The 13940-nt window shown below is 36.6% G+C and overlaps 1 protein-coding gene across 2 annotated transcripts in view; it reads left to right on the plus strand.

Annotated features, from left to right (window-relative positions):
- The window catches only part of Kpna1 (karyopherin subunit alpha 1), a 79096-nt gene that overhangs the window by 45322 nt on the left and 19834 nt on the right, over positions 1 to 13940 (plus strand). For both annotated transcript variants that reach the window (XM_004642192.3, XM_023702196.1), the window contains exons 5-10: positions 2141 to 2235; positions 8694 to 8825; positions 10287 to 10375; positions 10683 to 10782; positions 11212 to 11375; positions 13673 to 13751. In XM_004642192.3, coding sequence (XP_004642249.1) covers positions 2141 to 2235; positions 8694 to 8825; positions 10287 to 10375; positions 10683 to 10782; positions 11212 to 11375; positions 13673 to 13751 — 659 coding nt within the window. The remainder of the gene's footprint in view (positions 1 to 2140; positions 2236 to 8693; positions 8826 to 10286; positions 10376 to 10682; positions 10783 to 11211; positions 11376 to 13672; positions 13752 to 13940) is intronic.

Raw genomic sequence — 13940 nt, forward strand, 5'->3', positions numbered from 1 at the left:
TCTTTCTTTCTTTCTTTCTTTCTTGTGCTGGGGATCAAATTCAGGACCTTGCCCTTTTCCAGGCAGGCACTTTCGCCACTGAGCTCTCTCTCCGGCTCCAGATGTGTTATTACTGATGAGCATGGTCAGAGTTTGCCTTTTTGTCCTAAGATTGTCTATTCTAATAATTTGTCTTTGTTTTGGTAGTCACAACATAGTAACATTTCATCATATTTTCAGCAAACCAAATTCTTAGCATTTTTCTTCATGAAATGTAGTGTGATCATTGAGAAGTGATATGGGCTTTTGAAATTACTTTTTAGAATCAGTTTTGAAGCAGGTCTATACTCCCAAGTAGTCTTGTGAAGCTGAGGTAAGAGGATCACATGAGCCAAGTGTTCAGTGCCATGCTCGGCAACATAGTGACATATCACCACCCCCCCAGAACAGAAAAATGTTTTGTGGGTTTTGCTTTTTTTTTTTTAAAGCTAATTTTATTTTATTTTGAAGAAGAAAAACAGAAGCAAAACCAAATAGAAAAAATGGTGGAAACAGGATAACACAACAATACACATTTCAGATTTTTAAAACAGGAATAGTTAACAATGATTGTTATATTATCTATTTTTATCATCAAATCTGTTAAAATCAGATTAACAGATATAGTTATGCAAGACTGGACAAATTTGAATATTAACACTTGCTTTCAAGAAATCTTGCTTTTCTTTTTTAAAATTTATTTTAAAGAGAGTATAATAATTGATACGACATTAGAAATGGTACACATTTAGAAGACCAAGATGAGAGGTATTCAGCCATGGGTTTTGTATTACACATTGCTGCCCGCTTTTTTTGTTTTGTTGCCAGACTTTTTAAAAAAATTTCTGTAGTTCTGTATATTATACCAACTTATATTTATTATCATCCAATTTATGTATGCCATTTATTTAAATGAGAGAAAAATGTTGAACCAGATGAAGGACAAGTCCTCAGAGCCCTCTCTGTCTCAAGTCAGTATTGAGTCATTAGTGCCTTCTTTCAGTGAGGCCATTGATGTTGCTAAGAATCTTTGTTACTGTGATTTCACTGTGTTTTTCTAGTATTGCTATGTGAATGTTATTAAAATCTGTTCTCTTGCTGAAATTATTAGTCTGATTATCTGACATTGCCTATCCATGAAATACAGTTTTCTGGGTTTTTTGTTTTGTTTTGTTTTGTGGAACCGAGGATTGAACTTAGGCCCTTGTGTTTGCCAGAGAAGTGCTTATTCTGCTGAGCTGTCTCCCCAGCCCCTACAGTTTTCTTTTTAATGACTTCTTTTATAAAGTACTATGTTGTCAAGAATGAAATGTTATTCTTGCTGCGTATTAAATCAAGATCTAGTTAGCACAGAGAATTCTGTGATGCCTTTTTTTTTTTTTTTTAAGGCCAACATATGATAAACAAAAATAGACTAAACGATATGTATAGAAAAGCCAGAAGAAAGCATAATGTGATTAACTGTCTTTGGATATCTATTCTCTTTTTAAATTTCCTTAAATAGTAGCTATAGGAATTTTAATATATTTTTTTTCTTTTGGCGGAACCAGGGATTGAACTCAGGTCCTTGCACTTGTCAGGCAAGTGCTTATTCCGCTGAGCTATCTCCCTGCCCCCAGTAATTTTAATTTTTAAGAATTCTTAGAAACTAGGAGTATAGCTCAGTTAAAGCATTTGTCAGCATGTACAAGCCCTGGGTTCATCTCTGAGGCTAAAAAAAAGTAAGTTTCCTTAGCATTATGAAAACACAGCAAATGAGCAATTCTGTCCATCTGTCATTTTTATATTAATACCTGTGTCCTTTGTGTGAAACCTTTTGAACTATCCTACTCTCAAAATGACCAAACTCAGCCTTTTTATTTTTTAACTAGAGTTTTTAAATGAAAGAGCTGTTAAATAGAGTGTGGTTTCCTTTGGGTTTGTTTTGTTTGTTTTTGAGACATGGTGGTCCTGTATACTTCATTCTAGCCTTGAACTCAGTGATACTCTTTTTCTCAGCCTCCCAAGTGTCACCATATCCAGCATTTGAATGGTATTTTTAAGTAATTTTGAGTTATAAAGTCCTTGTATTGAAATCAAAGGATTGCTTTTCTTCTTTTCTATCTATTTTATTTGGAAACAGAACCTAACCCTCCTATTGATGAAGTTATCAGCACCCCAGGAGTAGTGGCCAGGTTTGTGGAATTCCTCAAGAGAAAAGAAAACTGTACACTGCAGGTACGGAACATTTTCATTTTTTGCCTCATAACTTAGTTTTCTGTGAAACCTACATTTTGGAGGGAGAGGCTGGGAAGGGGAAATACAAAAAACTAAAATGTGACATGTGTATATACCACCTCCCCAAGGTGATTGTATTCATTATGTATGTATTAGTGCAAGTATGCACTGATTAAAAAGCCTTTTCTGTATATGAATTTTTTACTTGTCTTACCTATATAAAGGATTTTGTTGATGGTACTCCTCATAAATGAATTGGAATTTTTTATAGCTTCGTTGACATGCAAAGTCTGATTATACTCTTGTTGAATCTGTGTCTTTCATCATTTTATTATTGTAGATGATCCTTAGGTAATAGGGAAAAACTGGACTTTAGGAGCCATTATAAATAGGAACTTAGGGGGAGCTGTGTAAAATTTGGCTTTGGAGGATTTGCAGGCTTTGGAGGTTCTGTGGATATTGTTGGCTCTCTTGGGATGGTGTACTGTGGCTGGATCAGAAGCTCCTTCATCGCCCTGGTCCTCACTTGTCTTCCTTCTAGTCTAGAAGCACTGACAAGGAGAGGTAGCTTTGTTGAGAATCTATATATCTCTGCTTATATCAGTTTAATCTTTAAATACTGAACTCTAGAAGGAATCCAAGAGGAAATTCTCTTAACATTTGGATTGGATAATTTTCACAGTAAAAGGAATCAGTTAACAACTGTCATCCTTGTATAGTTTATTTTTTCTTAACTTTAGTAAAGTTGGATTTTTAGTAAGCTGGTACATGTTCACCATCTAGTCTTCTTTGGTGTAGCTAGTTGAATCAGTATGGTATTTGTATTATCAACAAATACCTGTGATCTTTTATAGTTCTTTCTGTGGTGTCTGTTTTGAAGTGGTTAGACACTTTGGGGAATGCAGCTGTAAAATTTAGCTAGGTACTAAGTAGAACACGAAGTGAGATTATTTTTTCAAGTAAATATTGGCCAGTAAAAAGTTAGTAATGGATTCCCTCTCCCATTTATGTGCTTCTGCTGGTGCTATGTAGAGAGCAGAGAATTTTTTTATAATTGTTGTGCACACCCCCACCCTCACCTGTGCTCTTTATTGGCCAGACCATTGTAGATTATTCAGAAGTCTTAATGCTTTGTCTTGATATTTTCTCTCATTTTGTCCTACTGTATCTTTGTTTCTTTAATCTTTATTGCGGTGGTGAGTTCCTTCCAGAGGAAAGACAAGAAATCCAGAAAAGGTAGAGTACTTTTGTGTCCTGTCAGTTTTCCTTCTCCAGTTTGAGAACTAACCAGTCCCTGTCTTTATTTGAATTAAGACTCTGTTTTGCTAGCTGCCTCCTGGATTGTAATTCTGGCCCCATCTACGGCCAGAATCACCAGACACCTGAAAACAACCACATTCATCCTGAGAGCAAGGGAAGAGAGACTTTGCTCAGAAAAAAGGAAATCCAGATAATCAACACTGCAGAGAACAGAGCCTGAGCTAAAGAGCCTGCCAAGAGAACCAGAGGGAGCAAATGAGGAACTTACTGCAGTTTATCATTTGAATTGCTTTGTAGGAAGAGGGAGGTAGGGAAAATTATTTTGTTCATGGTGGAAAAAATGTTTCTGTCTTATCTCTGGAATTGAGTATAGTTGAGACTGGTTTTATTCCTGAGTGTAGTGCTTTTTCATAGGTGATTGCAAAAGTCTTGTTTTTATACATAGGAAAGGAATGTGTAAATTTTCAGACATGAAATGAAGGAAGTAAAATGACCCCCCCCCCAACACACACATTCTGATGTACATGATTGGGAGTATAGTATGTTCTCTAACAGTGTCCTCTGGACCTGGCTTACCCTTGAAACTCTACTTCCTGGAACATATCTTAACATAGCTGAAGATAAAAGCCTTCAGAAATACCTAATTTTCTTCTGTCTGTATTTCTAGATTCCATCCTCATACAAATTAATAATTAGGCAGAGTGATTTTTTAAAAATTAAGCTTCTGGAATTGACCACCCCATGATTTTCATGATTTCAGCTTAATTATTCAAGGGTTGTCATCTCTACCCTTTCTTCTGGGCACATTTAAGTACAGGATGATACTCTTTTTCCATTGTGAATAATGATTACTTTGGCCACTGTATAAGCTGGTGGAACAAGAAAATTCCAAGACCTTAAGGCCAAGAGACTTCATGCTTTTCCTTCAATAATTAGACATACTCCAAAAAGCTTGGAGGGTATTCCTTTCTAGCTTCTTGGAGAAGATAGGACATAAGCTAGTAGCCCCGGTACTCCTGGCTACTTACAAGGAATACAAATCATGCGTCTTTGGTGTAAGGCTTTGGCCATTTCTCTTGCAGAAAGAGAGCCAACACTGTATTATACCAAGAGGAAATTTGATGTCTTAACTCACAAATTGAGTTCCATAGATTTCATTGTTTCATAGCTAAGGAATTGAGACTCCTGGTGAAGGGTCTCTTCATTCCAGTTCTGGTTTCTCAGATGAATGAGGCACTTCAAACAAGGGTGCTAAAAATCACTGTTTCCTACCCCAGTACTCACTTGTCAGTCTTTGGGGGAATATAGGCAGGATGTAGGATTTTAGTTAAGAGCATTTCTTGAGCTCAGTGACATGTATGTCTCAGGCATTGAGCCTTTGGTGTGAGATTGATCCTCCTTGCGGTATGTTGTGGACTCATTCTTTTGAGTTCAGGCTCAGCATCTTTGTACTGTCTTTTGCAGTGCTAAGATGTTGCATTATCAAACCTTATAGAACCGTATAAATATGTCTAGAAATAGACAGGTACTCCATTAAAAGGCGTAAGTTTAACTTGGTTAAATGTCCCCTTTCCTGCCTTTCTTGTCCCTTCTAAAAGCTAAGTGTGATAAACTGCAGTAAGCCTTCACCCTCCTATGCCTTTTCCCATTTTCATTGATCTCTGTGCTTTCCTGGAAGGTTGCTCAGATGACACAGGCACTATTCTCTGCAGAGTTTGATATCTGGGTTTATTTTTCTGATGTGATCCTTTCTTTTCACTTGCTCTCCAGGTGAGCCTGGCATTTGCTAGGAACCAGACTGGAACCGGCAAAGTGGCCAGCAACAGAGTCCTGATCCAAATGGAGAAAGGGAACCAGGCGTACCTCAATCTGGAGTGGGAAACTTGATAGGAGGTCAGAAGTACTTCAGCTTTGGATTCTCATTTTCCTTATTTAAGAAGCTGAGCACCAGAAGGTAGAGACTGAGAAAGGGGAGACAGAAAACATCAAATCTTCAGTGTGCAGATTTCAGTTATAGCCCTACTTAGCAAGTTCTCCACAGTGAAAACTAATAGTGGAGTGATAGTTTATAAGCAGTTAGTTGCATGATAGGTTGTTTTCTTGTGTGGTACCTGCCATTCTTGGAATAGTAAGAATACTAGTTTAAAAAAGGGGAAGTGATGACTATAGTTATTTTGGCCACCATTTCTTCAAGTAATACCATTTCTTAGATTTTTTTTTTTTAATCTTTTTAGGTTACTGATTTTCTCTTGAGTTGTATAATTATTTTTTGGCTGTGTCTATTATAACTTTATGTGTTGTGTTTGTCATCAGTTCTGGGCATTCCTATTTCAGTTTTCTTCTGGGTTAAAGTTTCATATAGTACCAGGGCCAGAATTTTTTTTTTTTTAATGCAAATCTCAGTGAAATATGTATAGAGCATGGTCAAAGGAAAGTTGTGTAGTTCAAAGTATTTAAAGAATGTTCTTCCATGTTAAACACATTTAAGAGTTGATTCTTCAAACATTAATAGCAGTGTCTCTAATACACAAGTAGGTATAGAAAATTTTACAAATGAAGCTTGGTGAGTTTTTATATGGTGAGAAACCTCAGAGTGGTTGGCATTGTGCATACTTTTTCTGCCTTATTAATGTCTGTGAATATGGTTATGAATATGTGAGTGGCCCTCTGGTTATAGTTACTCCTCCTGTTCCTTATAACAACAAAACTAATTTTTGATTTCTGTTCTTGAGTCTTTGCATTTGGAGGTCATCATCATTGTATACTTCTTAATAATGAACATAACTCTGATACAGTGTTTTTATTAAGGAGTGCTGGATTTCTAATTTTAACATCCATATTTTTTATTCATTTATTTTTCTTAATTATCTATTTTATTTTATTTCATCATTTTGTTCACTTGAATAGCTTCTGGAATCCTTTATGTTTTCTCTAGAAATGGTCCTAAACTTACTTTGAACTCTGGTACCAGTTAGTATTCTAAGTCATTTTTTTTTTTTTCTCACTAATAACCTTAATACATCTTTTTATTTTTCCAGGTTATCATTTCTTCTTCATCAAAATGCCACTGGAAAAAAAATGCCACTGAAATCTTTTCTTTCTTTGACATGTATATACCTTTTACATTATTATTTGAAGATCAAGTTTTCTTACAGTTTTCATTTCTTTTACTTGGTTTTTGCAGCATGTAATAACTTCATTGAGCTTTGTGCCTGCCTTCTGGTTTTATACTCGCATAATGCAGCTTTGATTTAACTAATTCTAGTAGGCACAGGAACCATTTTGATGAACTCTTGTTTGTTTGTTTGTTTATTTAGCATAAATAATCTGGCAGGCCACTCCTTGAAATATTTTGCCCCTGATTCCACAACTAAAACAAATGAAGTATTCTCATGCTAGTATGTAAATCTTAGAGAAGAAATTATGCCTATGCTTCATAGCATACTACATTAGGAGTTTGTGATTTAGTCCTCTGACTGGCTGCTTAACATTACTCAAACCATCAATTAAATTGTTGAATCTTTCATTCATAGCTAGAAAAGCTAGGCATTGTATTTCCCTGGATTGTTCTGAAGACCACCTCAGAATATGTGAATAATCCTTTGAAAAGATAAAGCACTGTGCAAATGTAAATGTCCTAATTCTGACAAACTGAAAGGGTTCAAGCATTGCTTTCATTAATTATAGAAATAAATGCATGGAAAGTGTTTTTTAATGGTATTCAGGGCTTAAACCCTAAGTTTCATAAACTTCTATTACAATGAAATGTTATCAGATACAATAATTTGTCCTCTTTAAAAGTGGTGTTCTTAGTGTGGACCTCATAGCTGGTATACTTTCAGGGCCTACACGGGTTGCCAAACTACTTTATTGCATTTGCTGTTGTTACTTTTATAGGTTTCTTCGAACATTTCCCCTCTTTAAGTGTCTTCTATGAAGTTGCTGTCATTCATGATCAGCTTTGGACTGTGCTGATGAGATTGTCCACCCTCTTCACCCCATCTTCCTTCACCCTCAGTGATTGATGGTTTTCTTTATAAGTTGCCTTTTATGCAGAAGCTTAGAAAAAGGTGCAGGTGTATCTTTTGAGGCCTTGTTGTTGTCTTATTCAAAGAACATACTGTTGACTTTTTCCTCTGCATTTATGCTTCAGTAAAGGATACATAGAATAGGGGAAGATACCAATCTAAAATTTAAATTAATTCTTAGCTAAGTAGAATTGAATTAATGATACACATTGGCTTTTGTTGGCTAAATTATCTTTTATATTTTGTTTCTTGTGGCTCTAGTAACAGATTAGCCTTTACTCGCTTCACTTTTTTCCCCCTCTCCCTGTTCAGAATGATCTTTTTTAAAACATCTCTGTAGGGCCAGGGATATAGCTCAGCTGTATAAGCGCCTGCTTGGCAAGCACAGGGTCCCAAGTTTGATCCCTGGTTAAAACAAAAAACTCTGTACCTCAATTTTGACCTTATTATTTATTGGAAAATCGTGCTTTGAAATAGTTTTATCTGTTAGTTGTATGCCTGTTAACTTGTTTTACCTACTTAATATTTGGATTAAATTTGACCTGTTTTGAGACATTCCACATTTTTCACTGACTATATTTTATACATTTAACACTGATATTCTTTCCATTTTATTTTGTTTATCCTCTAGAAATTTTTATTAGCTAAGATACATAGTACAGTGCCAAAAGAACGTAGGGCTTTCCAGTGAAATTGCTTTTTCTGCCCTTGTTCTGTGGTTATTCAGTCCTTTTCTATGTGGGCAACAAGCATTTAGAGTTTCTTGTGACTCACTCCTGAGATGATCTATGCAATGAGTATATTAATGAATATATTTCCTTTTAATCCTTAAAACAATACCATATTAATCTATTGATTTGCATTTTGGGTGGGCTTTTTGTCATTTAAACTGTAGGAGATCATTCCATATCAGCATATGAAATACTCATTTTGGGGTTATGGTCTTACACTAACTCCATCTTGCTCTGAAATTTTAGACAACTGGAGAATTCCTCTAGGCTGAACTATTTCATCTGGGAGTGTTTAAAATAGTTAAATAGTGTTCACCTGATAGATGATATGGAAAAACGGATCTCAGACACTTTCTTCATGTACAGATACATTTATTGTTTTAAGTAAATAAGTTTTTAAATTCTAAAAAGATAATAAAATTTATTTTTATCTTTATAGTTTGAATCAGCATGGGTACTGACAAATATTGCTTCAGGAAATTCTCTTCAGACGCGGATTGTGATTCAGGCAGGAGCAGTGCCCATCTTCATAGAGTTGCTCAGCTCAGAGTTTGAAGATGTACAGGAACAGGTAAAAAGTGCAATAGAGAAACAGAAGCAGATGAATAAAATTTTCCCTTTAGACATATTCAAGATCTCAGTTTGACTACTTGATCATGACAATACATTGTTTGTTGTGGGGAGTTTTCTAAAATTCTAAATTTAACCAAAATAGAAACTTTTGATGACAAGGGGCACAATGTACTGTAGACCCATAACACTGTTTTCCCTCCAACCTGGATTTCTTGAGTCAAGGTCTTGCCTTGTAGTTCAGGCTACCCTTGAACTCACTGTGTAGCTCAGGTTAGCTTTGAACTCTTAATGATCCTCCTGCCTTGGACTCAGTACGGCTGGTATTACAGGCCTGTGTCACCATACCCAGCTTCTAACCTGGAATTCATTAAGCTCTGTAGATAGATTTTTTTAGTCTATGTAAACAGTGACTGATGTGAAAGCTTTTTATTTAGGAGTCTTTAGTGTTAGTATTGAAGTAGAAGATCTTCGCCTTTTTTGTTTAGAAAAAGACACAGCATGAATGTTTTATTACAGCTAACTTATCAAATGTGTGAAGATAGGTCACTACTAAATGAGTGTGATTTTATTTTTTAGTGTTTTTTTTTTTTTTTTTTTTTTTTTTTTTTTGGGACCGGGGATTGAACTCAGACCCTTGCACTTGCCAGGGAAGCACTTATTATGCTGAGCCATCTCCCTAGCTCCCTTATTTTAGTTTTATTGAGCTTTAACTGGCATACGTCAGCATACATGTATTTATGTAAAAATTACTGTAAAATGTACAGTATGAATGTCTGTATAACATGAAACACACATTCATAACAAGTTTGATAAAGTTAACTGTATTTTAATAGCACTTCTCATTCTCTTTATACTGGTTGCTATTTTATTATTTTATATATTTAGTACAAGGTGTACAGGATCTCATTACACATATCAGACTTGTAGTGGTCCTCTTGTTTTCAGCTTCCTAAGTTCATATGCCACCATGCCCAGTCTCATTCACTATCTCAGCGTGCCATGGATCAAACCCTGGTCCCTGTGTCTGCCTAAACAACTGCTGTATGAGGCTAGGGAGATGGCTCAGTGGAATAAGCGCTTTCCTGGCAAGCGCAAGGGCCTGAGTTCAATCCCTGGTTCCGCAAAAAAACAAAAACAAAAACAAAAAACGAGTGGTATTTATAGAGACTGAAAACAGGAGAATCAGTACGAGTCCAATCTGTGTAGTGAGACCCTGTAAACCCTCTACTAAGTACATAAAAAAGAGTGGTATTTATCATGTTTCTCCAGTCCTACAACGATTTCATTTGACTTTCTGATGAATGAATTTAATGTTAATAGTACATGTATAATATATTGACTACTATGTAATTTATTAAAGTGTTACTATGATGTGCTGGCATCTTTTTTTTTTTTTTTTTAAAGAATTATGAGGAACTTAAAACTACACAACCATCGTTAATGAATAATTTCTTCACAGGCAGTCTGGGCTCTGGGCAACATCGCTGGAGATAGTACTATGTGCCGGGACTATGTCTTAGACTGCAATATCCTTCCTCCTCTTTTGCAGTAAGTTTCCTTCTTTTCTTTATGGGTTTTTTTGTTTTTGTTTTTCATTAACAAAATCTTGGGAAGTTCCTCAGGAAGCATTATATCTTTGGAAATCATTTTGGATTTCCTAGGTGTTCATTACATATATTTTCTTGTTAATTTGTTCAAATCACTTGTGTGACCTGTATTACTCCTGTGCTAAAATTCTGCATTAGGTGCATTAAAATTCATGAAGTTTTACTGTTCTGGATAAAAGGCAATGCTTATTTTATGTGATCAAAGAATTAATACTATAAAATTTACCATTGCACCATCATGCTTGCAGGTTATTTTCAAAGCAAAACCGCCTGACCATGACCCGGAATGCAGTATGGGCTTTGTCTAATCTCTGTAGAGGGAAAAGTCCACCTCCAGAATTTGCAAAGGTAAGGACTATGCTTGTGTGAAATTGGCAAAAAGCTCAATTAAAAAAATGTAGTAATTAATGTTTTTTGTTTTTACTTTCTTATTTTTTGTTTTTTTGAGACATAGAGTCTTGCTCTGTAATTCAGTTTGACCTTGAACTCATAGTGATCCTTCTACCTCAGCCTCCCAAGTGCTGGAATTACAGGCATGTGTCACCCCAGGCCATGTTTACAGAAAGACAATTTTTTGATAAAGGGTTTTTGTAGTTTAATTTGCTGTTATTTCTCACTCTCTATAAAAGGCTTTAAATTGAACTTAAAACTTTAACATTTTTTTGCTCCTAACACAGTGTCTTTATAGTATTGTGTCATAACTTTGACATTTGTGGATGTTCCCTACCTTTTTGGTCCACTAAGAATGTTTTGTTTTCCATTAAAAACCTTTTACAGGTTTCCCCTTGTCTGAATGTGCTTTCCTGGTTGCTTTTTGTCAATGACACTGATGTATTGGCTGATGCGTGCTGGGCCCTCTCATATCTATCAGATGGACCCAATGATAAAATTCAAGCAGTCATTGATGCAGGAGTGTGTAGGAGACTCGTGGAGCTGCTGATGTAAGTTATCTTTAAGAATATGTGTCTGCTTTCTTGCCCTTATATTAAGTTTTCCAGTTGCTAATATTTAAACGTTAGTTCTTTGTACATTTTACAGATTTACTGTGCTTTAGATTTTTTTTTTTTGTTTTTTTTTGGTCCTGGGGATTGAACTCAGGCAGGCACTTATGTGCTTTGTGTTGTTATTCTTTTGTTACTTTTTTATATTGATGTTAAATATTTCGATTTAGTTTTTTGAGACTTAGAAAAACTTACTCTTCTGCTGTAAACACTGTTTCAGCATAAACATTGGGGAAAACTGGTCTGTATAGTTTGAGACCATAGTAGATGACCTATAATCAACCAGTGGACATCAGAAGTCATTCTGCTGCAGGGGGTGGTGGTACATAGCTGTAATTGGAGCACTCTTGCAGTTAGGAGGCTGATGCAGCAGGCGAGCCTGGGCTACATAGCAAGATCCTGTCTGAAAATACTGAAAAACCCAACAAACTTTAATAACAAAAAGGAACCCCAAAAATTCATGTTGTCACTAAAAGTTTTTTTATCAATCATTTAGACCTTAATATAGACTAATATCAGACATTTAAACATTTATTTTTTATAATTGCCATGGTGCAGAGAAAGATTTACTTGTGACAAGTAATTTGAGACTAATAATCAAAATTTTCAACAATATGTATAGAAGAAAAATAGTGATAATAAGGAAAAGCAACATAAGATTTAATTAGATTCATAGAGATAGACATCTGAGGTGAGACATGCAGAGTGGGCTAGATAAGTGTAATACACAGAACACAGCTGGCACTGCTTGCAGATCAGTCAAGAAGAGCTGCTGTGGATTCAAGGCCATATGATGCTTCAGGGCTCAGGTTCTTTGTATCCTTTAGCCACTAGGTTATATTGTAATCATTTCTTTTTAGTCATCAAATCTTGAAGTAAATGTGAAGAAACTGGTGCAGTTTTAAGAAGAGAAATCAATCTTCCTGAAGGGAAGAGAGGGCTGGGGAGCTAGCTCAGCGGTCTAATCACCAGCCTGGCAAACCACACTGGCCCCCCTGTCAGCACATGCCTGTCGGCCACCAAAACTGGGTATGGTGGCACACGCCTGTAATTCCAGCACTGAGAAGGCTGAGACAGGGGGATCACTACATGTCAGAGCTGGGTAGCGAGACCCTGTACTAAGCAAACAAATATTTAAAAAAAAAAAGGGAAGGGAGAAGCAAGAGCTTTCAAGAAAGTTAAAAGAGGGGCTGACGAGATAGCTTAGTGGACTAAAATGCCTGCTTAGGCAAGTGCAGGGACTTCAGTTCATCCCCTGCACCGCATGCCATCGGGGAGCCGAATGCGCCAGAGTCTGGACCAGGTGGTGCATACCTGTAATCTCAGCACTGGGGAGGCTGAAAGCAGGAGGATCTCCACAAGTCCGAGCTGTGTAGTGAGACCCTGCGACAACTGAATGCATAAAAAGGAACATTGAAGATAAAGGACTGACTTACTCAGGACTTAATATCTTTTTGAGTAAGTCTTTATGGAGGGATTTTTTAGACCAGTTTGGTAATACACTAGAAAGAGTTCAGCATTTGAAATGTGAACTCTTTCCCTTTCTTTTCCCTTCCCTTACCTTTCCTTCTGCCCTTCGCCTTCTTCCTCCCCTCTCCTCCCCTTCCCTATGTATTTGGTACAGGGTCTCACTACACAGCTTAGACTCATAGTGACCCTCTTGTTTTCAGGCCTGCCCGTCTCCCTGCACTGGGATTACAGGTGTATGCCACCATGCCTGGACTCTTTTGTGGCTGGCTCAGTGCGCCACACTGAGGGGGTGGGGCCATCATGGAATGTGGTACCAGGGATGCAACCCTGGTCCCTGCACTTGCCTAAGCAGGCGCTTAGTCCCCTGAGCTATTTCACCAGCCCTTACATCTAGCTATTGACATCAGTTTTACCTCTGAAAATGAAATAGTTCTAAAACTTTAAAAAGAGCTGTGTAACAGTGTTAACAAATGTTCTGCATTATCTTAGCAATGCAGATCAGTTAAGGAGGAAATGAGATCTGTATTAAAGTATGGGTGTAGGGCTTAGAGTCCAGGTTATGAAATATCTGGGGAGGATTATTAGGTAAGATGTGTGATTCCTTTGGGGACACCAAACATTTTAGCATCAAGATGAGATTTCCATAGTCAGGATAGCTGTCTTTCTGCTGTGAAGTCTTAATTGTATATATCTTTGGGATTTAGCAGCAAAGGAAAGATACTTCACATAGAACTGTTGACTTATGATGTTTCTTTTTATGGTTGTAGGCATAATGATTATAAAGTAGTTTCTCCGGCTTTGCGGGCTGTGGGAAACATTGTCACAGGAGATGATATTCAGACACAGGTAAGAATAAGTGATAACTACTGTTTTTCTTCATTGTGATCATTTCTATTACAGTATTCTGTAATATTGAGTAGAATGGATACTTTGTTTTACCACAGTTTGTTAAAAATGTACTCTGGGAGGCTGAGTTGGGAGGATCATCCTTTCAAGCCCAGCCTGAGCAACTTTGCAAGACTGTGTCTTAAAGTA

The sequence above is a fragment of the Octodon degus genome, unplaced genomic scaffold (genome assembly GCF_000260255.1).
Source record: "Octodon degus isolate 3935 unplaced genomic scaffold, OctDeg1.0 scaffold00147, whole genome shotgun sequence".
Classification (NCBI taxonomy): Eukaryota; Metazoa; Chordata; class Mammalia; order Rodentia; family Octodontidae; genus Octodon; species Octodon degus.